The sequence below is a fragment of the Bison bison genome, unplaced genomic scaffold, assembly GCF_000754665.1.
Source record: "Bison bison bison isolate TAMUID 2011002044 unplaced genomic scaffold, Bison_UMD1.0 scf7180017864293, whole genome shotgun sequence".
Lineage (NCBI taxonomy): Eukaryota > Metazoa > Chordata > Mammalia > Artiodactyla > Bovidae > Bison > Bison bison.
Window position 1 is genome coordinate 1,230,153 of NW_011494865.1, and position 25,526 is coordinate 1,255,678.

Below are 25,526 nucleotides of genomic sequence, written 5' to 3' on the forward strand. Positions count from 1 at the left end.
CCTCCCCATCCCATCCCTCAGGGTTATCCAAGTGTACCAGCTTTGAGTGCCCTGCTTCATGCATTGAACTTGGACTGGTCATGGATTTCACATATGGTAATATACATGTTTCAATGCTATTCTCTTAAATTATCACACCCTCGCCTTCCCCCACAGAGTCCAAAAGTCTGTTCTTTACATCTGTGTCTCTTTTGCTGTCTCATGTATAGGGTCATCGTTACCATCTTTCTAAATTCCATTTATATGTGTTAATATACCATATTGGTGTTTCTCTTTCTGACTTAGTTCACTCTGTATAATAGGCTCAAGTTTCATCCACCTCATTAGAACTGATTCAAATGTGTTCTTTTTAATGGCTGAGTAATACTCCATTGTGTATATGTACCACAGCTTTCTTATCCATTCATCTGCTGATGGACATCTAGGTTCCTTCCATGTCCTTGCTATTGTAAACAGTGCTGTGATGAACATTGGGGTACACGTGTCTCTTTCAGTTCTGGTTTCCTCGGTGTGTATGCCCAGCAGTGGGATTGCTGGGTTGTATGGCAGATGACACCACCCTTATGGCAGAAAGGGAAGAGGAACTGAAAAGCCTGTTGATGAAAGTGAAAGGGGAGAGTGAAAAAGTTGGCTTAAAGCTCAACATTCAGAAAACTAAAATCATGGCATCTGGCCCCATCACTTCATGGCAGATAGATGGGGAAACAGTGGAAACAGTGTCAGACTTTATTTTGGGGGGCTCCAAAATCACTGCAGATGGTGATTGCAGCCATGAAATTAAAAGACACTTACTCCTTGGAAGGAAAGTGATGACCAACCTAGATAGCATATTCAAAAGCAGAGATATTACTTTGCCAACAAAGGTCCATCTAGTCAAGGCTGTGGTTTTTCCAGTGGTCATGTATGGATGTGAGAGTTGGACTACAGAGAAAGCTGAGCACCAAAGATTTGATGCTTTTGAACTGTGGTGTTGGAGAAGACTCTTGAGAGTCCCTTGGACTGCAAGGAGATCCAACCAGTCCATCCTAAAGGAGATCAGTCCTGGGTGTTCTTTGGAAGGACTAATGCTGAAGCTGAAACTCCAATACTTTGGCCACCTCATGCAAAGAGTTGACTCATGTGAAAAGACCCTGATGCTGGGAGGAATTGGGGGCAGGAGGAGAAGGGGACGACAGAGGATGAGATGGCTGGATGGGATCACTGACTCGATCGACGTGAGTTTGAGTGAACTCTGGGAGTTGGTGATGGACAGGGAGGCCTGGCGTGCTGCGATTCATGGGGTCGAAAAGAGTGGGACACGACTGAGCGACTGAACTGAACTGATGGCAGTTCTATTTCCAGTTTTTTAGGGAATCTCTAGACTCTTCTCCATAGTAGCTGTACTAGTTTGCATTCCCACCAACAGGGTAAGAGTGTTCCCTTTTCTCCGCACTCTCTCCAGCATTTATTGTTGTAGACTTTTTGATAGCAGCCATTCTGACCGGCCTGAGATGACACCTCATTGTGGTTTTGATTTGCATTTCTCTGATAATGAGTGATGTTGAGCATCTTTTCATGTGTTTGTTAGCCATCTGTATGTCTTCTTTCGAGAAATGTCTGTTTAGTTCTTTGGCCCGTTTTTTGGGTCGTTTATTTTTCTGGTATTGAGTTGCATGAGCTGCTTGTATATTTTTGAGATTAATTCTTTGTCAGTTGCTTCATTTGCTATTATTTTCTCCCATTCTGAAGGCTGTCGTTTTACCTTGCTTATAGTTTCCTTTGTTGTGCAAAAGCTTTTAAGTTTAATTAGGTCCCGTTTGTTTATTTTTGCTTTTATTTCCATTACTCTGTGGCCTGCCTTTTCTTAACAACAGTTTGCTCTTGCCTGTTTGGGCACAGGGCTGGGCTGGAGCTGTGACTTTTTCTAGGGCTGAAATGCTCCCCGGCATCTGAGACCTGGCCTCACTTGCTGGCCCAGTTTGACATCTTTCAGAGGTGATTCACTGGGAGAGGCGCCGCCTGTGACACCTTCTCCTAATCTAGTCTGCGTCCACCCTGCCTGTAGCTGCTCCTTGCCCTGCTGGCCAGAGGGCTGGATGCTGACCAAGTGGAGGTTTTCAGGACACAGAGTGGAACCCTCTGGGAAGTGTCTGCCCTGGTGCTGAAGAGGTCAAACAGCCCCAGGCTCCATGTCCCCCCACCCCAGACATTGTTATCTGGGGGATGGGGTGTGCTTTGGGGAAGTAGATTCCTAGCCCCGCCCAGGCCGTATCCTTCCTGTAACGGTAACTGACACATAAGTGCATGGTGCTTGTTCAGTTGCTAAGTCACGTCTGACTCTGTGACCCCATGGACTGCAGCACGCCGAGATCCTCTGTCCTCCTCTTTCTCCTGGAGTTTGCTCAAATTCATGTCCATTGAGTTGGTGATGCTATCTAGCCATCTCATCCTCTGTCACCCCCTTCTCCTTTTGCCTTCAGTCTTTCCCAGCATCAGGATCTTTTCCAATGAGTTGGCTCTTCAAACCAGGTAGCCAGAGTATTGGAGCTTCAACTTCAGCATCAGTCCTTCCATTGAATATTCAAGGTTGATTTCCTTTAGGATCGACTGGTTTGATTTCCTTGCAGTGCATGATACAAGTCATAAAACTTGTATGAACTTCAACTTAGTACGTCTGCCTCTGAAGTGGATATAATTATTACTTACTGTGATGGTTTGACTTGGAAAATAAGTGAGTCTCTTGAGGAAGCAGGGTCCGTGGAGGAGGGATCTGTCTCCTGTTAGAGTCCTTGGGGATGAGCCTGGTGTGTGGCAGGCACGCTGGTAACAGGCTGCCGTGTTTCTGTCTCCAGGCGTTTCGAATTCCAGCTTGTCTCTCAGAGTAGAGTTGGCTCCTGTGTGAAAGTTTGAAATTGAGATTCTACATTTCTGCAGAATTTCCGCTGGAGACATGATAATGCGGGCTGTTTTCCAGAGAAGTGGCATAAGGGTCCATGATAAGGACTTCCCTTAAGATCGGATACATGTAGCCATGCCTTTTTGGTTTGTTGTGTATGTCTTGGGTGCTAGGCGTTCATCACTTCATGGAAATGCTTGACTAATAAAAGCGGTTAAGTCATTGTTTGCATCTTCTGCATTACGATGGTTATAAGTGTGGGCTCACTGCCTGGGCGCCCTGTCCCTGTGTTGGGACTCCGGGCGGATCCTGGGCTCCAGGGCATCAGCCTGGCAGGATTGTTGTACGGGTTTATGAGTGAGCTCATCTGAGGCCCTCAGAATGGAGACCTGGCAATAGGAGGCTGCGACTGTCTCCGTAATGATGGTGGTTAAAATGGACACACACACACAGAGTTTGAGAGAAGCTGTTGTCGTAACAGTCAGTATCATTGTAAGAGAAAGGCCTGTCACTCTGTCCTTAGAGACTGACATGCACAGAGCGGCAGCCTTGCACGTGGGGTGTTGTGGTGATATCACGACACTGTGTTCATTTCTGAGGCTCAGGGTAAGAGTGGCTGCTGTGTTGTCCTTTCAGTGGTGTGCTGTGTAGCCACTACTGACGCTTGTGAACAGTTACCAGTAACAGAAATGGTTTTATTTTAGCCGGAGGCGGGAAGAAAGATGGACATGGTAACAGACATACAGCATCAGCTCAAGTATCTCATGGACAGAGGAGCCCGGCAGGGGCTCCAGTACATAGGGTCGCAAAGAGTCAGACACGAGCAAAGCGGCTTAGCACACACGCACACGTGAGCTCAAGTATCTCGTGGACAGAGGAGCCTGGCAGGGGCTGTAGTACATAGGGTCACAAAGAGTTGGAATATAGGGTCACAAAGAGTTGGAATATAGGGTCGCAAAGAGCTGGACGCGACCGAAGCGGCTTAGCACACATGCACACGTGAGCTCAAGAGTGTAGATTACATAGCAAAGAAAAAGACCCAAGGAAATACACTGCAACTCCAGCAGTGGTCATCTTTCTTTTTGTTGTTGAAGTTTCCAATCTTTCTAAAATAGTGTTATGTTTAAAACCAGAAAGTTATTATATTAATATTGGATTAGTGTTTCTGAGGTGGTTGAATTATTTGATCTTCCAAAGCTCTGGAATTAGATGCAACATTAAAATATTAACCTTTCATCCATTCAGCTTTCTTGTTTCCCCTCACCACATTTAAGCAGACATATATCGAGGGGCTCTCTCTAAAACGTGACCTGAAACAGTGTGCTTGGGCGTCGTGGTGGCAAAAGAATGAACCAGCGGCAGTGGGAATTTAGAGCTTGAGATCTGGTGGGTGTTTGCATCCACCAACAACAAACATTTAGAAAATGAATATTTTAAAACACTCCCATTTACAGCAGCATCAAAAAACCCATCAAATACCTAGGAATAAATCTAACAAAAGATGCACAAGCCCCCATCCAGCAAACCTTGAAGGAAATGTAAATGTCTTCACGTTACACTTTCAAAAAGATGTCAGTTCTCTCCATATTTAGCTAGAGATTTAGGGCAGTCTTAAAGGAAATCTTAGCAGATATTTTTTTGTGGAAATTGAGAAGGTGATTTTAAAATGTATATGGAAATTCAAAGGGGCAAGAATAGCCAATATAATAATGGAAAAATAAGGGAAGAAGTTGGAAGACATCACATTGCAAGATTTATTATAAGGCTTCAGCGATCAGATAACATGGTGTTGGCACAAAGGTAAACAAACAGATCAGCAGAACTGGAGCATCCAGAAAGAGTTCCAAGTGGTCACCTGATTAACGACAAAGTCGACATTGGTGTCTTTGGAGGAATGAGGACGTTTCCAGTATATGATGCTGAATCAACTAGATCGCCATATGGGAAAAACGAATTTTGGCTAATATCTTATGCTATACAGAAAAGTGAGTTTCAGGTGTGCGCTAAGTCAGAATGTGAAAGGTAAAACAATACCTTTTTAAAAGAAAAAAACAGTATTTCTTCATGACCTTCGGGTAGGTAAGGATTCCTTTAGGTGGATACAAAAAGCACTATCCAAGGGAAAGATTGATAAATTGGACCACATTAAAATTTGAAACTTTTCCTCATCAAAAGACCACTGTAAAGAGAGTGAAAAGGCAAACTGCGTTCAGAGAAAACATTTGCCATAGGTATATGTCCAGTAGGGGCTTGCCCGGTGGCTCAGAGGGTAAAGCGTCTGCCTGCAATGCGGGAGACCCAGGTTCGATCCCTGGGTCCGGAAGATCCCCTGGAGAAGGACATGGCAACCCACTCCAGTGTTCTTGCCTGGAAAATCCCATGGAAGAGGAGCTTGGCGGGCTACAGTCCATAGGGTCACAAAGAGTTGGACACGACTGAGTGACTTCACTTGACTTCACTTTCATGTATCCAGTAAGGGTTTTGTATTCAGAATGCATAAACTCCATCAAATTAATAAGAAAAAAGGTTCTCTACCTAGTAAAAAGTGGGCAAAAAACTTGCACAGGCACCTCACAAAGGAGAATATTTAGATGGCTCTGAATGTGTGAAAAGACACCCACCTTCAGTCATGGTCATGTGAGACCCTGGTGCTGCATCACCACTTGCCAGCAGATGGCACCACTGAGAAAGGCAGAGAGTCGCAAGGCCTGCGGAGGTGTGGGGTGGGCTGGAGCCCTCAGACAGCTTCTGCCCCGGGGCTGTGGATGAGCTGCTGAGTGCCCCTCAGGTCCCTTCCTGGCCTGTGCGTTGCTAGCAAGCTGTGTGTCCCCAGGTTACTGCGAGTATGAGGGTCACAGGAAGGCCCGCCTGCACGCAGGGCCAGTCATGCAGGCCATGCACCGCACGTGGGAGTGCCGAGAATCCTCTTTTGAGAACTTGACACCCACCCTCACACTGGGTTTGTCTGTAAGGGCCTCCTCGTAGTTACCAGAATTTCTTTCAGGGATTATCTGGTGAAGGCAATGATAACGACAGTAATAGCTGGCACTCGTGTCATGCATGGGAACTGCCAGGTTAGTTATCTACCTTTTAACTTGGTTGTTCCTAAGACACCGTAATAGGTACTAAAGGATTCATATGCTGGTGCCGCTCCCATTTTACAGGTGAGATAACTGAGATACACAGAGTAAGTCGCTTGCTTGATGTCACCCAGCTCATACCAGACTCCCCACTTTCTGCTCTGGTTTCTCTGGACCTTCTTATAACTCCTGCCGTGAAGTCCTCTTTTCATGACTGTGTGGATCCAGCCTGTCTGTCCTTCCTGTGTTCGTGGAGTATTCCTTTTAGAGTTTAAATAATGGTTTTAACAATGGCCCTCCCCAGAACAACCACAGGGTGGTAATGGCTGTAGCCGGTAGCCCTGCCTCCTATGAGCACTTTCCGTGTGGCAGGCGCAGGGCTTGGCTTTTTCAGCGTGTCATCACAGAATCTCTGGAACAGTCCAGCAAGGAGGCCTTGACTGCTGTAGACCCCGGGCCTCAGAGAAGTGAAATGCTTCATGGAAGGCCTCGCGCAGCAGGTGACACGGCCAGGAATCAAGCCCAGGTCTCTCTGTTGGGGCCGAAGGTTTGAACTCTTCGCTGCTGTTCTTTGCCACTACTTGCTGTGTTTAACTCCTTGACTATATTTTGTTTTGTATACTCTGATCTACCTTTTATCTGTGAAAATGGGCCCCCCACTCCCATTCACCATATATTGAGCACCTACAGTGTATCAGACATTCTGGAGTCTTTTGGGGTCACCAGGATCAGTAAGATGATGTTCCTGACCTCAGGGAACTCAGGTCTCGTGAAGGAGGCAGATCACTGCAAATCAGAGTGGTCTGTGCAGCAGCAAATGCATCTGGGTACAGAGGTGCCAGAGAGGAGGGAGCAAGCAAATCCACTCGGGCAGGAGAGCAGGAGGGAGGTTCTTGAAGAAGGCTTCACCGAAAGGTGACTGAGCTGGGTTTTGACATACGTGGAAGAGTTTGCTGGTTGGTTAGGACCTTGGCAAGCTGAACTGGCCTCAGTCTGCAGGCCTGGGAGACGCTCTCTTGAAAGCTGAGCCAGGCAGCACTCCCAGGGCATTGGCCAGGCTGCCGGTCCCTGCGCTGCTCAGGAATGGCCTCTGCGATTCTCTTGCCCGCCAGGATAAGGCCGGGCCTCTGGTCTCTGCACGTGTGGGTGGGTGAGGTACCTCGTCATTGCCTCTCGAATCCACTCCACTTCCAGCTGCACACAGCAGGTAAGATCACTGCCCTTGAACTGCAGGCCACCCACTTCATCTGAGCCATCAGTCCTGTGAAGGGGAATTAGGGCATTCCAGGGGCGATCATGGTGGCTTGTGATTTGTGCCCCAGCCGCTGGCTCTGGGCCCTATCCTCCCTGACCTGTGACTCCAGGTCTCATCTCTGCAGCAGCCAGACAGCAGCTCTTAGGCGTTTGGCACTGAGCTGTGCATCTCCATTGGTTCTAGCAGCCTCAGAACCACCTGAGAGTGTGAAAAAGGCCACCGCCTGGCCTTCGCTCCGCACCCCTGCACTTGAGTCTCTGGTGGGCTCTGTCCCCGCTTTGTCCCGCTGTCGAGGCCATTCTCTTGCCCACACTGGAGCGTGAGCACACCTGTCTTCAAAAGCTTGGCAGTCTTGCTTCGGTTTGGGTTGGTAAGTTGCTGGTTATGTAACAGTTCGAAGTGTCGTCTGCCTTTATTCTCGGGTGGTGAGTTACGTCTCCTCTGAATGGGAATTGTGCTGACCACCAAGTCTGAAAAACACCCAGCCAAACTGTTGATAACATGCCGCTCATGGTCCCTGGGCCTGGCTTCCGTTTTGGCGGTCACCTTGAGTTCTCCTTTCTTCCCTTCCTCTCAGGTACCTGTACCACGTGTTGACCAAGAACACCACTGTCACAGAGCAGAACAGGAACCTGCTGGTGGAGACCATCCGGTCCATCACCGAGATCCTCATCTGGGGGGACCAGAATGACAGCTCTGTGTTTGAGTAAGGGTGTCTGTTTTTTGATCCTTCTTCTCCCTTTGCATGTTTTTCTAAATGCGAGCCATGAGTCATTCCCAATGACGTCAGGGTTTGACGCCAGTTTGGTCCTGCACCTTCTCTCTCTCTCTCTCAAATGTCCTTGAAATGCTGTAGAAATGCCTGCTGAAAACGGGCAAGTTATGGAAATGAGTGTCCCTGGAGAAATCTGAAAATGTCATGGATAATTTTCCAAGTCATGTCTGATTATCTCCCCCAAAGGAAAGAGAAAATGTCTTGGGTGTTAGATTCCAAGTGAACTGAAAAGAGCCTTCCCTGGGGTGAGGGTGGGGGTGGGGGACGCTGAGGGTTAGCCGAAATTGTGCTCCCTGGTGCTGGCCGCAGTGCTGAGCTCATGATGGGATGATCCTCCTATGATGAAGTCTCCCGGCTCCTCCAGGGTGGAGGACCTGCTGCCCTCCCCACCTTTATCCCCGCCCCCACAGATGTTTATGCTCAAGGTCACGCAGCTGCTAAGTGAAGAAGCCAAAGTCCATGGAGGGGTTTCTCCTCACTCTCACACTTCCTTGGTGAACAGGCTTAGGCCTGCCTCAGTTTCCTCATCGTTAAGTGAGAGAGAGCAAGTTCCTTGCCCAGTGCCTGGTACAGAGTAGGCACTCGAGAAATATTAGCAAATGATCATTTTAGAAGGTGCCCCTACTGGATAATTAAGAAGCAAAGGCCATAACCCATGAACTGCTTTCCCCAACAGACCTGTTCCAACGTCTGAACGCAGAAGGATTGGGGTTGTGACAACCACCAAACACAGATTTTATTTTTATATAAACTAATCTCAATTGAAACTATTGAGGCCACTTAGTAAAACCACTTAAAACAAATACAGGTGTTCCCTTTCCAACCCGGCTTCCTTATTAGATATTCTGATTTTCTGGCTGGTTCTGTATTTTCATCAATGAGGTTTTCATCAGATGGAGCTACTTGTGGAAAATGCAAATGGTGTGAAATACAGACCTGTGACACTGCTTGGGTTCCCTAAGGAAAACCTGAGTAATAAACAGGTGTTGCTTGTAAGCAGGACGAGTTGCCTTTCAGGATCTGTGGGGACTTTACTGTTTGTTGGTTGCTTGGTATCTGTTTATGGAAATGAGAGAGATGCTTGGGTGAAAGATGAGAAACCGTGTCATCTTTACTCAGTTCAAATGCTCAGTTGTATCCGACTCTTTGCGACCTCATGGACTGCAGCACGCCAGGGTCCTCTGTCCATCACCAACTCCTGGAGCTTGCTCAAACTCATATCCATTGAGTCAGTGATGCCATCCAACCATCTCATCCTCTGTCATCCCCTTCTCCTCCCGCCTTCAATCTTTCCCAGCATCAGGGTCTTTTCTAGTGAGTCAGTTCTTCACATCAGGTGGCCAGAGTACTGGAGTATCCAGCCTCAGCGTCAGTCCTTCCAATGGATATTCAGGACTGATCTCCTTTAGGATGGACTGATTGGATCTCCTTGCTGTCCAAGGGACTCTCAAGAGTTTCCTCCAACACCACAGTTCAAAAGCATCAATTCTTTGGCGCTCAGCTTTCTTTATGGTTCAATTCTCACATCCATACACAACTACTCGAAAAACCATAACCTTGACTAGACGGACCTTTGTCAGCAAAGCCATGTCTCTGCTTTTTAATATGCTATCTAGGTTAGTCATAACTTTTCTTCCAAGGAGCAAGCGTCTTTTAATTTCATTGCTGCCAATTACCATCTGCAGTGATTTTGGAGCCCAAGAAAATAAAGTTTCTTACTGTTTTCATGGTTTCCCCATTTATTTGCCATGAAGTGATGGGACCAGATGCCATGATCTTCGTTTTCTGAATGTTGAGTTTTAAGCCAGCTTTTTCCCTCTCCTCTTTCACTTTCGTCAAGATGCTCTTTAGTTTCTCTTTGCTTTCTGCCATGAGGGTGGTGTCATCTGCATATCTGAGGTTATTGATGTGCATGGTGTACTCTGCATATAAGTTAAGTAAGCCAGGTGACAGTATACAGCCTTGATGTACCCCTTTCCCAATTTTGAACCAGTCCATTATTCCATGACCAGTTCTAACTGTTGCTTCTTGACCTGCATGCAGATTTCTCAGGAAGCAGGTAAGGTGGTCTGGTATTCCCATCTGTTTAAGAATTTTCCAGTTTGTTGTGATCCACTCAGTCAAAGGCTTTAGTGTAGTCAGTAAAGCAGAAGCAGGTGTTTTTCTGGAATTCGCTTGCTTTTTCTGTGATCCATTGGATGTTGGCAATTTGATTGCTGGTTCCTCTGCCTTTTCTAAATCCAGATTGAATACCTGGAACTTCTTGGTTCATGTACTGCTGAAGCCTGGCTCGGAGAATTTTGAACATTACTTTACTAGCATATGGGATGAGTGCAATTGTGCAGTAGTTTGAGCATTCTTTGGCATTGCCTTTCTTTGAGATTGGAATGAAAACTGACTTTTTCCAGTCCTGTGGCCATTGCTGAGTTTTCCAAATTTGCTGGCATAGTAAGTGCAACACTTTCACAGCATCATCTTTTAGGATTTCAAATAGCTGAGCTGGAATTCCATCACCTCCAGTAGCTTTGTTCGTAGTGATGCTTCCTAATGCCCATTTGACTTTGCACTCTAGGATGTCTGCTCTAGGTGAGTGATCATACCATCATGGTTATCTGGGTCATTAAGATCTTTTTTGTATAGTTCTTCTGTGTATTCTTGCCACCTCTTCTTAATATCTTCTACTTCTGTTAGGTCCATATTCTGTCCTTTATCGAGCCCATCTTTGCATGAAATGTTCCCTTGGTATCTCTAATTTTCTTGACGAGATCTCTAGTCTTTCCCATTCTATTGTTTCCTTCTATTTCTTTGCATTGATCACTTAGGAAGGGTTTCTCATCTCTCCTTGCTGTTCTTTGGAACTCTGCATTCAAATGGGCATATCTTCCCTTTTCTCCTTTGCCTTTCACTTCTCTTCTTTTCATAGCTATTTGTAAGGACTCCTCAGACAACCATTTTGCCTTTTTGCATTTCTTTTTCTTGGGGATGATTTTGATCACCACCTGTACACGAATCTCTGTCCATAGTTCTTCAGGCACTCTTATCAGACTAATCCTTTGAATCTATTTGTCACTGCTACTGCTAAGTCACTTCAGTCGTGTCCGACTCTGTGTGACCCCAGAGACGGCAGCCCACCAGGCTCCCCCGTCCCTGGGATTCTCCAGGCAAGAACACTGGAGTGGGTTGCTATTTCCTCCTCCAATGCATGAAAGTGAAAAGTGAAAGTGAAGTTGCTCAGTTGTGTCCGACTCTTAGCGACCCCATGGACTGCAGCCTACCAGGCTCCTCTGTCCATGGGATTTTCCAGGCAAGAGTCCTGGAGTGGGGTGCCATTGCCTTCTCTTCCACTGTATAATTGTAAGGAATTTAATTTAGGTCATACGTGAATGGTCTAGTGGTTTTCCCTACTTTCTTCAATAAGTAGTTCATGATCTGTATTGGCAGTAAGGAGTTCATGATCTGTGCGACAGTCAGCTCCAGGTCTTGTTTTTGCTGACTGTATAGAGCTTCTCCATTTTCCACTGCAAAGAATATAATTCATCTGATTTCGGTATTGACCATCTGGTGACATCCATGTGTAGAGTTGTCTCTTGTGTTGTTGAAAGAGGGTGTTTTCTGTGACCAGGGCGTTCTGTTGGCAAAACTCTGTTAGCCTTTGCCCTGCTTCATTTTGCACTCCAAGGCCAAACTTGCAAGGTGTCTCTTGACTTCCTGCTTTTGCATTCCAGTCCCCTGTGATGAAAAGAACGTCTTTTTCTGGTGTTCTTGAAGGTCTTGTAGGTCCTCATAGAACTGTTCAGCGTCTTCGGCAGTTGTGATTGGGGCATAGACTTGGATTACTGTGATACTGAATGGTTTGCCTTAGAAACGAACAGAGAGTCACCTGTACTAGAATGGATTTTTTTAGTCCACTTGTCATCTTAGAGAAACTGCCGAGCTCTCAGAGGCCCAGTTATTCTTAAATCACTGCCCTGCAGAGGCCCCAGGAGAATTTGTTTTTAGTCCATTTTAAAGTTTCTGGATAATTGTAGATTTTAGATTACACAGAAGGCTTCCATTTACCCCTCACCCTGTTCCCCTGTTAACATCATTTGTCAAAACACCACTATTACGTCAACTCCAGACTTGATTTGGAATCTACCAGTTTTTCCATTAACACCCTCTTTCTGCTCTGGGATCCTAATCCAGGTGCCACAATGCACTTGGTGGTTATGTCTCCCCGGTGTCCTGTGGTCTGTGACAATTGTTCAGTTTTCTCTTGTTTATGACCTTGATAGTCTTGAGAAGGACTGGCCAGCTGTCTTGTAGAATGTCCCCCAGTCTGGGTTTCTTTGCTGTTTCTCTCCTGACCAGCCTGGAAGTTTTGGGGACGACTGCTTCCTGGGGAAGTGCCCTTCCCCTCGAGGAATGTCATTGTTCCTGACAGCCACATGGTCCCTGGTGGGTTAACCGGATCACTTGGTGCAGCTGATATCTGCCAGGGTTTTCTACCCCAAGGTTACTCTTTCCTCCTCCCCTATACTGGTCTCCAAAGTGAGTCACTAAGTCCAGCTTCCTGGGGTGTGGGAATTAAGCTCCACCTTCTTGAAGGAGGACGAATCTACAGATGATAGTTGGAATTCTTCTGCATAGCAGATTTGTCTCCTCTCCTCATTTATTAATCTACCCAGTCATTTATATATATACATCTCTTGGCGATTTTGCAGGTTTGGTTCCAGGCCACCTCAGCAAGGTGAACAGTACAGTATAAGCGAGTCACGTGAATTTTTTTTGGTAGTCCCAGTGCATATAAGTTATGGTCACACTATTCTGTCGGAGAAGGCAATGGCACCCCACTCCAGTACTCTTGCCTGGAAAATCCCATGGACGGAGGAGCCTGGTGGGCTGCAGTCCATGGGGTCACTAAGAGTCGGGCACGACTGAGCAGCTTCACTTTGACTTTTCACTTTCATGCATTGGAGGAGGAAATGGCAACCCACTCCAGTGTTCTTGCCTGGAGAATCCCAGGGACGGGGGAGCCTGGTGGGCTGCTGTCTATGGGGTCGCACAGAGTTGGACATGACTGAGGCGACTTAGCAGCAGCAACATTCTGTAGTCTGTCAAGGGTGCAGTGGCCTTGTGTCTGCAAAATCAGCATACGTATAAGAAATAATGCTGTTGGGAAAATGGCGCCAACACACTTGCTCAACAAAAGGTTTCAATTTGTAAAAAAACAGTATCTGCAAGATTGGACTCGTGGGTGTTTATTTTGTACTCTGGATGATAACCCAGCGCTCTGTGATTTATTTTGTGCTGGCGTTGTTCCGGCTTTGAGCATTGGGGGCTCTTTCAGGTCTCTTCCTGTGTCCCTGTGACACACCCCCGTCCTTTTGGATTTTGGAGCACGTCCTTACTTTCTGGTCCCCTGTGGTGCTCCAGGCTCACCTGCCCCAGCCCTAGAATTAGCCACTTTCCCAAGGATCCCCTCACGCCTCTAGGGGGTTGTAAAAATCCAGGCACCCAAATTTCACACTAGACATATGGAATCTACCCCTGGACAAGATCTAGGTACAGGCATGTTGACAAGTTCCCAAGCTGGTCATCGGGCTGCAGTGAACTTATTGGGTGACACTTGGCAGTCACTGCTTTATACAACCTGAAGCAAAGGAAGACACGACTCGTCAAATGATAGAAATATTCTGGGGGTCATTGTGGATGGCATTTGTTGGCACACAGACTCCCTTGGGAAAGAATTTAGGGTCCCTCTAAGGTCAGATTTATTGATTCATCTGCCCGTTCAGACAGAAGGTCTGCAGGCCCGAGCCAGTGCCAGGCCATGGTCCTACCAGCAGGGAGCTGATGGCGGCAGGAAGAGAGAGGCCCCAAGACTGAACCAACAGCAGATCCACGAGATGGCTAGGACGTCCTGAGCGTCCTAGATGAGAGGTGACCTGGTCTCAGCTTGAATTGTTGTTGTTTAGTCACTAAGTCAGGCCTGACTCTTTGTAACGCCATGGATTGTAGCCCACCAGGCCCATCTGTCCATGGGATTTTCCAGACAGGCATACTGGGATGGGTAGCCATTTCCTTCTCCAAGGTATCTTCCTGACCCAGGGATTGAACCTGCGTCTCCTGCATTGGCAAGAAGATTCTTTACCAGTGAGGCACCAGGGAAGCCCCTTAGCTTGAATATGGAGAACATAACTAAAAACATTTTCTTCCTTTAAAGAAAGGCATTAGGGGATCTCCATTTCAAGATTAAAAGAGCCATTGTGTGCCCCCCAAAGTCAGTGCCCCCAGCCTGCATGCAGGCAAATAGTCTGTGCAGGAAGAGAAAGGCCTGGGGGCTGGCTGGTGTCCCATGACCGCATCAGCACTTTCTCTTTCCTTGCAGTTCTCATTCCCTAGATGTGGAAATGACCAACTTGCCAGCTGAGAAACCACCCGAACTCTTTGACTATTCAGCACCCTCGTGCCCCTTTGCGGGGAATTACTCTGGTTCCTAGGTTGCTGGTGAGCACTCAGAGCTATGAAGGCTAAGGAAGGAGACTTAGTGGGGAAAACTAAGTTTGTAAAATGTGGATGGAAAACGGCTGTGTGTTGGTTTTAGAAGCGTAGATAGATCACTGTGTCATCATTTAGTTGGGAAAGACCTTTCCCCCTCTGTCCGAAATCTGGAAGTTCACCACTTCCCAGAATCAGCACTGTTCCCACATTCCAGGAAGAGAGTCTGAAAGGTTGCATTTCTCTGAGTGGAATACAGCGTCGTGGGAACTGGGTGTCTTGGAAGCCAAGCCCATGCGTGTGGTGTGGCCTGGCTGCTCCGCCACGTGTGCTGGGTGTGTAACCAGAGGATGACGCGCATTTCTACGAGTGGAAGACCACTGACGCTGTCCCCTTCTCTCCGCAGCTTCTTCCTGGAGAAGAACATGTTCGTTTTCTTCTTGAACATCCTGCGGCAGAAGTCGGGCCGCTACGTGTGCGTTCAGCTGCTGCAGACCCTAAACATCCTCTTTGAGAACATCAGCCACGAGACCTCACTTTGTAAGGACAGTCCTGACCCTGGCCTCCACACCAGGGTCAGGTAGCTGGGTGTCGCTACATGTCGTGCGCCATGGTTTTCGTGTTGCTTTGAGAATGTCTGTGCTCACCGTGTGTCTTGGTGTGCTTGGGCTGCCAGAGCGCGTGCCCCAGGCTGGGCGGCTCAGACGACAGAAATGCGTTTCTCACAGTGCTCGCGCTGGCAGTCCACGATCATGGCGGCGCCGGGGCTGACTTCTGGGGAGGCCTGTCTTCCTGGTTTGCAGAGCCTCACTCTCTTTATGTCCTCACATGGTCTCTCCTCTCTGCATGTGGAGAGAGGATTCTGATGTCTCTTCCTTTTCTTGTAAAGACACTAGTCTTGGATCAGGGCCCCACCCTCTGACCTCATGTGACCTTTAATTACCTCCTGAAAGCCTCTGTCTCCAGATGCAGTTCCTTTGGGGGTTAGGGTTTCAGCACATGAGTTCTGGGGGCACACAGTTCAGGCCCTAGTGCCATTTTTAATCCCTGCATGGTAGGGTGCTGTGCAGGGCTGAGAGAGGGCTCCCCTCTGCTGGGTGGTTCTGAGGGCATTTGCGTGTCTTCTTTATAACCTGTTATTAAAGAGCTTGGGTCACTGAGTAGACAGCCAACAGAATAAGCATTGGAAGCAGCAGGATGGGGAAGAATGTGGCCAGGGCGTGGCTTTGGCCCCTGCCCTGCCTGCTTCAGCTCCACTGCCGCACTGGTGAGGGTGACTCGGAGCCTCTCCCTGCCCTTGCTGAGCCCCGGGCTCGTGATCTGAAACAGCCACGCTGCGAGGCAGGTGCTGAGTGCCCTCCTTTAATGCTCAGAGAGTTTGACTCTCTGGCCCCAGGTCACAGCTCTAGCAAGGCCGGAATCCAGAAGGGGTTTCAGCCCAGGCAGATTAACTCAGTGGTCATCAACTGGAGGTGACTCTGCTCCCAATGAACATTTGTCAGTGTCTGGAGACATTCCTGGGGAGCTGTGCTACTGGCCTCTGGGTAGAGGTCAGTGATGCTGTTAAAATCCTACAACATGCAGGACAGCCCCCCGCAATAAAGGAGTAGTTAGCCCAAAATGTCAACAGTGCCCAGGGTGTGAAACCCTGATTTGGCTCCTAATCCTCCGTGCTTGATCAAAAGCTTTTTTATTCCAAGATAACTGCACCAAGCCTCAGGGCCTGCCTGCTGGAAGCAGGGAAGAGAAGACAAGTGATGGGATGCCTGTGTCACAGGCAGGCTCTTGGCCCCCAAGACAGGATTGAGAAAAGCTTCCAGTAAAAGAGAATGGCGGCATTTCCCCTGAGGAGGGAGGAGGCAGGGGAGGAAAGAGCTTCTGGCTGATGGCCACTAGATGGCGCTGCTGTCCTGGGATGCGGCCACTGGATGGTGCTGCTGTCCCAGGAAGTGGCCACTAGATGGCACTACTGTCCCAGGAGACTCCTGAGGCTTCCCCCATTGTGAATTGGCAAATGCGATTTGACTCACTCTCCCTGAGTGGTTTCCCTGTTAACAGCTTTGGTTACGCTGGATGTGAATTGCGGGCAGTTTCTGAAAACTCCGAGAGGGGAAGGCCCAGCTCCGTATTGCAAATCATGGACTGAGAGCCAAGCAAGTCCCAGGCCTGGTACTGCCAACATACGCCCCACGCCTATTCCAGGATGTTGACCCGCCAAGCGGCAGTTTCTGCCTCTCTGAAGTGGAGACAATCCGAGTACCTGCAGATTGCAGTGGCTTGAGGATAAGCGTGAGAGCGGGTGTGCGCAGCGTATGGTCTGGCAGCTGGAAGTTTCCAATTAAAGCTGGTTTTATCCTTAAAGCCAGTGTTCCCCCAAGTGGCTGTTCTCTGGTGACCCAGCTGACCTCAGGGCTACAGGATTGAAGAGGGGGTTGGGGGCGATAGAAAATTCTGGGCTTTCTGGATCATACGGCCTCTCTTGCCTCAGGGCTAAAAAGTGTATTGTGCTGTAGGAAAACCCAGGCAGATGGTGCTGGCCCTGCAGGGAATTCATCAGAGCACTTTCATAAGCCCCACCAAGGCAGCAAAAAGTACTGTTTTTATAGAACTTGGATGTATGGGAGTGAGAAGGACGGGTGACTTTTGCTTTTAATTTTCTGATTATAGGAAGAAAATGTCTCCATTGTAAAACAACAAAAAGTCCAATGAAAAAGCTATAGAAAGCAGAAGTTCTGGAGAATTTCACCCCAACAGCTCAGTGTTAACCTCTATCGTTTTGCTGTCTGCTTCATTTTTTTTTTCCCAAACTTAACTAGCGTATCTTAGATTTTCATGTTGTCCATTCATGCATCCCAGCCTTGTTTGGTTTAAGAGCCGCCTCTTTCTGGGCCATAACTTACTTAACGTGACCGCGGGCATTTAGGTGGTTTCCGGGTTTTCGTTATTACAGGCAGCCATTTCACGGGTACACCTGTTGCCTGTGGGGTTTGGTGACCTAAGTGACAGCAGGCCCGAGAGACTGAGATTACTTAGAGACTCCTGGGTTTATTATAAAAGCATACCACAGAAAGCCGGCCACACAGAGAGGGCATAGTAGAAAAATCCCAGTCGAATAATAGAGGCGCCTGCACCGCCCCCACCGTGGCCCCGCCACCCACGGAGTCCGGTCTGGAGGCCCAGAAAAGTCCCGCGGGGGAGTCATGGGAGCACGGGGCTCTTCCAGCTTGGGGTGCAGCCGGGAGGCTGGAGGCCGCTCACCCCCAGCAGCCAGCACAGGCGTCTGTGTCTCTAGTGGCCTGGGAACCACTCAGCAGTCACAGCAGGGCCGACATCCCTTCTCCTGCCGGCCCATTCGGCCCCCGCTGACCACAGCCGGCCAGACAGTAGAGTGAAGCAGCCTTACTGGCTGCTCGTTGCAAGTGTGGATTCTGGGTGGGTAGGTCGTGGACTGTTCCAAGAACAGGATACTGTATAGCCAGAAGGAGACAAAGGAAGAGACGTGGGTAACTGGGCTGTGGTGAGAGGCCACACACTAGGCGGGGGCTTCCCATGTGAGTCCACATACATGGAGCTCAGGATCAGGCAGAATGAGTCTGCGGTGCTGGAAGTTAGGCTGAGGGGCTGTCTTGGGGACAGGGAACGGATGGAGCAGGGGTGTGAGTGTCTTTCAGGAGCTGGAAATGCACTATCTGATCAAGGTGGTGCTTACCTGTTGCATTTATTTGCAAAAATTCATTGCGCTGGACACCTAAAATGTGTGAGAGGTGTGTGTATGTGTACATACATATGCATATATGTATGTACACACAAGTATATATACACACATAAGTACAAGTACTTCAAATTCATAAATATATACATTGCCACATATATCAAGCTATACACTTAGATTTGTGGTATATGTAACCTCATTTTTTTATAAGCTATTGAATATAGTTCCCTGTGCTATACAGTAGGTCTTTGTTATTTATTTTATACGTAGTGATACTAGTATATTATAGGCAACCCTGGTGTCAGACAGTAAAGAATATGCCTGCAGTGAGGGAGACCTGGGTTTGATCCCTGGGTTGGGAAGATCCCCTGGAGGAGGGTGTGGCAACCCACTCCAGTGTTCTTGTCTGGAGAATCTGCTGGACAGAGGAGCCTGGTGGGCTACAGTCCATGGGGTCACAAAGAGTCGGACACGACTGAAGCAACTTAGCAGAATATATATAGTATAAAATATATATTTATATAGTATAAAATATTATACATAACATAAAATATATGTAGTATAAAATAAATATATGTTTATATATAGCCGTGTATATCTGTTGATCTCAAATTTCAAGTTTACCCCTGCCCTGCGTTTACCCTTTGGCAACCAGAAGTTTGTTGTCCGTGAGTTTGTTTCTATTTTGTAATAAGTTCCTTTGTATCATTTTTTTTAAGATTCCACATAAAAGTGATATCACAGTATATTTGTCTTTGTCTGACTTACTTCACTTGGTGTGAAAATCTCTAGGTCCGTCCTTGTTGCTGTGAATGGTAGTATTTCATTTTTTGGGGGGCTAATATCCCTCTGTGTGTGTGTGTGACATCATCTTTATCCATTCATCTGTTGATGGACACCTGGATTGCTTCCATGTCTTGGCTATTATAAATAGTACTGCTCTGAACACTGGGGTGCGCGTGTCTTTTCGAACTAGAGTTTTCATCTTTTCTGGATATATGACCAGGGGTGGAGTTGATGGGTCATATTCTAGTTCTATTTTTAGTTTGTTAAGGAACCGCCATCGTGTTCTGCATCATGGCTGCACCAGTTTGCATTCCCACCAACAGTGCAGGAGGGTTCCCTTTTCTCCACACCCTCTCCAGCATTTATTATTTGTAGACTTTTTGGTGATTGCCATTTTGACCAGAATGAGGTGATATGATATCACCTCTGACCAGAATGAGGTGATCAACTCATTGTAGTTTTGATTTTCATTTCTCTAATAATTAGCGATGTTGAGCATCTTTTCTTGTGACTGTTGGCCATCTGTATGTCTTCTTTGGAGAGATGTCTGTTTAGGTCTTCTCTCCCCATTTTTTGATTGAGTTGTTTGTTTTTGTTGATATTGAGCTATGTGAACTGTTTGTATATTTTGGAAATTAAACCTTCTTGGTCACATCATTTGCAAATATTTTCTCCCATTCTGTAGTTGGTCTTTTCATTTTGTTTATGGATTCCTTTGCTGTGTAAAAGCTTATAAATTTGATTGGGTCCCAATTGTTTATTTTTGTTTTTATTTCTATTGCTTTCGGAGACTGACCAAGAAAACGTTGGTACGATTTGTGTCAGAGAATGTTTTGCCTCTGTTCTCTTCTAGGAGTTTTCTGATGTCATGAATTTAAGTCTTTAAGCCATTTTTGAATTTCTTTTTGTGTATGGTAAAAGGGTATGTTCTCACGTCATTTAGTTACATGTGGGTCTCTCGCTTTTGAACACCGCTTGCTGAAGAGACTGCCTTTTTGTGATTGTATATTCTTGCCTCCTTTGTTGAAGATTAATCGATTGTAGGTGTGAGAGTTGACTTCTGGGACCTCTATTCTGGTCCATAAATCTGTCTGTTTTTGTGCCAATACCACACTGCTTTGATGACTGTGACTTTGTAGTATTGTCTGAAATCTGGGAGGGTTATGCCTCTAACTTTGTTCTTTTCCCTCAGGATTACTGTGGCAGTTCTGGGTCTTTCATATAAATTTTAGGATTATTTTTTCTACTTCTGTGAAAGATGTCATGGGTAATTTGATAGGGATCACATTAAATCTATAGATCGCTTTGGGTAGTATGGCCATTTTAACTATCCTAATTCTTCCAATCCACAAGCATGGGATATCTTCCTGTTTCTTTAAAGCATCTTCAGTTTCCTTTCTCAATATTTTTTACTTTTCAGTGTGTATCTTTTGCCTCCTTGATCGGGTTTATTCCTAGGTATTTTTTTTTTTTTTGACATGATTTTAAAAGGGATTATCTTTTTTCTTCTAACTCTATGCTATTTCGTTGTCAGTGTAAAGAAACGTGACAGATTCCTGTGTGTTAACCTTACATCCTGCCGCCTTCTTGAGTTCATTTTTCAGTCCTAATAGTTTTCTTGTGGAATCTTTGTGTGCGTGTGTGCTTAGTCATGTCCGACCCTTTGCAACCCTATGGACTGTAGGCCTTCAGGTTCCTCTGTCCATGGAATTTTCCAGGCAGGAGTACTGGAGTGGGTTGTCATTTCCTACTCCAAGGGATCTTCCCAACCCAGGGATCGAACCCACGTCTCTTGTGTCTCCTACATTGGTAGCTGAATTCTTTCCCACTGGCACCACCTTTAGGGTTTTCTATATAGAATATCATGTCATCTGCATGTAATGACAATTTTACCTCCGTCCTTCCACTTTCCAATTTGGATGCCTTTTATTTCTTTTTCTTGTCTGATTTTTATGACTAAGACTTCCAATACTATGTTGAATAAAAGTGGTAAGAGTGGGCATCATTGTCTTGTTACATAATTTAGTGGGAAGGCTTGCAGATTTTCATCATTGAGTATCATGTTGGCTTGTCATAAATGACTTTTATTATGTTGAGATATGTTCCCTCTAGACCCACTTTGATGAAAATTTTTATCATGAATGAATGTTGAATTTTATCAAATGCTTTTTCCGTATCTATTGAGATGATCATGTGACTTTTGTCTTTCCTTTTGTTTATGTGGTATATCACACTGATTGATTTGCGTCATTGAACCTTGTGACCCTAGGATGGATGCAACTCGATCATGGTGTGTGTATGATCTTTTTTATCTGTTGTTGGATATGGTTTGCTAATATTTTGTTCAAAATTTTTGCATCTATATTCATCAAAGATACTGGCCTGTAATTTTCCTTTTTAGTAGTATCTTTGGTCTTGGTATCAGGGTCTTGGTGGCTCATAGAAGGACTTTGGAAGTGTTCTCTCCTCTACAGTCTTTTGGAAGAGTTGAGTTTTAAAAATTAATTAATTTATTTACTGCTGGCTGTGCTGGGTCTTGGTGGTTGTGCTTGGGCTTTCGCTAACTGCGGAGCGCAGGCTTCTGATTGCGTTGGTGTCTCTTGCCGCAGAGGCTGTAGCGCACGCAGGCTTCAGTAGCTGTGACGCACGGGCTCAGTTGCCCTGTGGCACGTGGAATCTTCCCAGAGCAGGGATCAAACTGGTGTCGCCTGCATTGGCAGGCGGGTTCTTACCCACTGGATCACCAGGGAAGTCCTGAAAGAGTTTGAGAAGGGTCACTGTAAGTCCTTTTTATGTTTGGTAGAATTCCCCAGTGAAGCCATCTGGTTCTGGTCCTGGACTTTTGTTTGAAGGGAGTTTTTTCTTTTTTTGAATTACAGATTCTATTTCCCTTCTAGTATCTAGTCTGTTCAAATTATCTATTTCATTTTGAAAGAAGCTCCTTTTTGAAACAGCTCCTCAGTTGTGGAGGGCTGTATGTTTCTAGAAACTTGTCCATTTCTTCTAGGTTGTCCATTTTGTTGGCATATGACCCTTTAGAGTATACTCTTGTGATTTTTTTTCTTTTTGTGTTTCTGCAGTATCAGTTGTTATTTCTTTTTTTTCATTTCTTATTTTGTTTATTTGGGTTCTGTGTCTTTTCTTCCTGGGGAGCCTGGCCAGAGGTTTGTTGATTTTGTTTATCCTTTCAAAACACTAGCTCTTGGTTTTATAGATTTTTTAAATTGTTTTCTTAATTTTATTTGTTTCCCCTCTGATTTTCACTATTTCTTTCCTTCTGACTTTAGGTTTTGTTTGTTCTTCTTTTTCTATTTCTTTTAGATGGTAGCTTAGGTTGTTTTTCTTGAGATTTTCTTTTTTTGAGGAAGGCCCATATGGGCTTCCTCTGTGGCTCAGCTGGTGAAGAATCCACCTGCAATGCAGGAGACCTGGGTTCCGTCCCTGGGTTGGATAGATCCCCTAGAGAAGGGAATGGCTACCCACTCCACTGTTCTGGCCTGGAGAATCCCATGGACTGTGTAGTCCATGGGGTCGCAAAGTGTCGGACACAACTGAGTGACTTGGACTTGTATCACTTTAAACTTCCTTCTTAGAACTGCTTCTGCTGCGTCCTGCAGATTTGGGGCTTCCCAGGTGGCACTAGTGGTAAAGAATCCGCCTGTCAATGCAGGAGGCGCAGGAGATACGGGTTCCATCTCTGGCTCGGAAAGATCCCCTGGAGGGGGGCACGGCAACCCACTCCAGTGTTCTTGCCTGGAGAATCCCACGGACAGAAGAACTTGGCGGGTTACCGTCCACAGGGTCACAAAGGCTTGGACACGACTGGAGAGGCTCAGTACGTGTATTTTGTGTGGTAACCTCCTTTTCATGCTTCAGTTGCTTCAGTCACGTCCGACTCTGTGACGCTGTGGACTGTAGCGCGGCCAGACTTCTCTGTCGTGGAATTTTCCTCATTTTTAAATGTGTTAAAATTCTCAGGACCCCACTGCCTTTTCTCTTAGAGCGAGCCATAAGACTTACCTCAAGAATTGTTATCACTGAGATTTTGAAAACTACAGACTGGTGTCCTGCCTGCAGCGCCTCGGAGACCGTTCTGAGGCGACCCTGGCAGAGTGCCCTTGCTGCGACCCCTCTCTCATCCCGTGCTCCCGGGTGACTCTACTTGGTGTGTTTGGTAGTTTCAACCTTTTCAGTAAATCTCTGATTGGCCTAAGTTAGGTACCTCTTCGGCACCAAACAGCTTTCTGTTTTTTCTTTCTGTTTTCCCCCGAGAACAGCAGTTGTGGCGACTGGTGGACTCGGGGTGGAGGTTCAGAGTCTCCGAGCCAGAGTGCGGAGGTGAAGCCTGGCAGCTCCTGCGTAGGGGGCGCCTCTGTGCTCCTCCGGGTCCTCAGAGCTTTTCCTGTTTTACCTGCTTCCTCACGTGAGGAAGGTCTCATTAATTCCTGCTCTCAGATGGGAAAGCTGGGGAGTGAGGAGCGTACATGTCCTGCCCAAGGTCACCCAGTTGGGAAGCCACTCAGGCAGTGTGGGTCCAAGTTTACCTTTGAAGCCAGTGCCTCTGAGGTGGGAGCATGACGGGGAAGCCTAGCGGGCCTTCTCAACACACGGAGCACTGGGCCCACCCAGAGATCTGAGTAGGTGGTCAGGGCCGGGCCCAAGACTCCGCAAGTCTTGATAAGCTCCAGGGAGGCCATGTTGCTGGTCCCACAACCAGAGGTAGAGAGGTGCCACCCCGCTCTCCTGCCTTGCTGAGTCTGCCCGCATGCTGGTGTGGGTCTGCCCGTATGCTGGTGTGGGTCTGCCCGTATGCTGGTGTGGGTCGTGTCTGGCATTTACCCATCTGTGGGGAGGTAGCCAGAACGGAAGGGCCGATGGTGGGCACGGCAGCACTAGCTTCGCAGGGTGTCTGGTGAGGACTCAGAGGACAACTTGTCTGGCCAGGGCCCAAGGCCGAGACTGCAGACTGCAGGCCCATGAGTGGTAGGGGTTCTGTAGACTGTTTTCACTGGCAAGCACAGCTTCCAAAACTAGTGGATCTAGTGGCTGACATTTCAACTTCAAAGGTAACAGCATTAAGATCTGTATTTTCTAGCTTCCTTTGCACGGCTGGAAGCTCTCACCATGGGAAGCTCTCTCCCAGCAGGGCCTGGGAGCTTAGCAGGATGGCCACTCCCTTGTGGATCCAGTGCCCCCAGGGCCTCGTTATCCAGTTTTCCTCCTTGGCCCCCATGTGAAATGAAAGTCACCCAGTCATGTCCGACTCTTTGCAACCCCATGGACTATACAGTCCATGGAATTCTCCAGGCCAGAATACTGGAGTGGGTAGCCTTTTGCTTCTCCAGGGAATCTTCCCAACCCAGGATTGAACCCAGATTTCCTATGTTGCAGGCAGATTCTTTACCAGGTGAGCCACCAGGGAAGCTCAAGAATACTGGAGTGGGTAGCCTATCCCTTTTCTAGCGGGTCTTCCCGACCCAGGAATCGAACCAGGGTCTTCTGCATTGCAGGTGGATTCTTTACCAGCTGAGCCACGGGGGAACCCCCTGGCCGCCATGAGGGCATGGTATTAACACAGGACAGTGAACTGAAGTTTGGATTCCATTCCTGGCTTACTGTCTCTCTGTCCTTGGGCAGATTAATTAACCTTAGTGTTTTTACTCACCTGCAAAACAGGGCAAACAGGCCTACTCTGCAGGTTCACCATCGTGGTGAGTGATGACGCAAAGCAGTCCACCTGCTGCTGGCCCGGTCGTGGAGGCTGAGCCTCCAGGGGCCTCTATAAATCATGTTGCCATGCGGAGCCTTCTGTGGCACTCAAGGGTGACAATGTGACTTTTGATGGCGAAATGGGGCCATCTTTCATAAGACATGGTGCAGCTGACCCTCGTCTGTGGGTGGTTTGTGAAACTGCCCACATACCACCTGGTTTGCCTGCCACCGGCTCTCTCACTGAACTTTGCTAGCAACGGAGGGAAATGTTCGAGGATTCTTGTCTGGTGTGGGAGGCAGCCGTGTCCTGGGCTTTCTGGGGCCTCGCTCTTGAACTTTGTAGTGACTACGCATGGTGGCTGAGTTCTGTGCTGGTTAAAGGTTAAGCTGTTCCCTGTCAGCCTGACTGGTTCAAGCCCCTTCACGTGGTCATCTGCTTGTTCCTGGACTTTTCTCTGCTTGTCTTTCCTCCAGCGTGAATTAATTAATCTTTTTCCTTTTCTTTTTTTTCTCCCTCTAGATTATTTGCTCTCTAATAACTATGTAAATTCTATCATTGTCCACAAGTTCGACTTTTCTGATGAGGAGATTATGGCATATTACATATCGTTCCTGAAAACGCTTTCATTAAAACTCAACAACCACACGGTCCATTTCTTTTACAATGAGGTAAGTAGCTGCACAGAGGCATGTTTGGTTGGAAGCTGGCCAGTTCAAGCAGCGCCTTTGGTTTGGGTGACCTTGTGTCTGTTTACAAAGCACGTTTGCATTCACCATTTCCTGATTCACTATTTCATAGCAACACTGTTTGACCTTGGCGTGTTTTTTTTTTTTTTTTTTTTTTTTTTTAA

The 25,526-nt window shown here is 47.0% G+C and overlaps 1 protein-coding gene across 2 annotated transcripts in view; it reads left to right on the top strand.

Annotated features, from left to right (window-relative positions):
* Positions 1-25,526, top strand: part of CLEC16A (C-type lectin domain family 16, member A) — a 229,142-nt gene that overhangs the window by 5,903 nt on the left and 197,713 nt on the right. For both annotated transcript variants that reach the window (XM_010850663.1, XM_010850664.1), the window contains exons 2-4: positions 7,788-7,916; positions 14,872-15,005; positions 25,196-25,344. In XM_010850663.1, the coding sequence (XP_010848965.1) occupies positions 7,788-7,916; positions 14,872-15,005; positions 25,196-25,344 (412 nt within the window). The remainder of the gene's footprint in view (positions 1-7,787; positions 7,917-14,871; positions 15,006-25,195; positions 25,345-25,526) is intronic.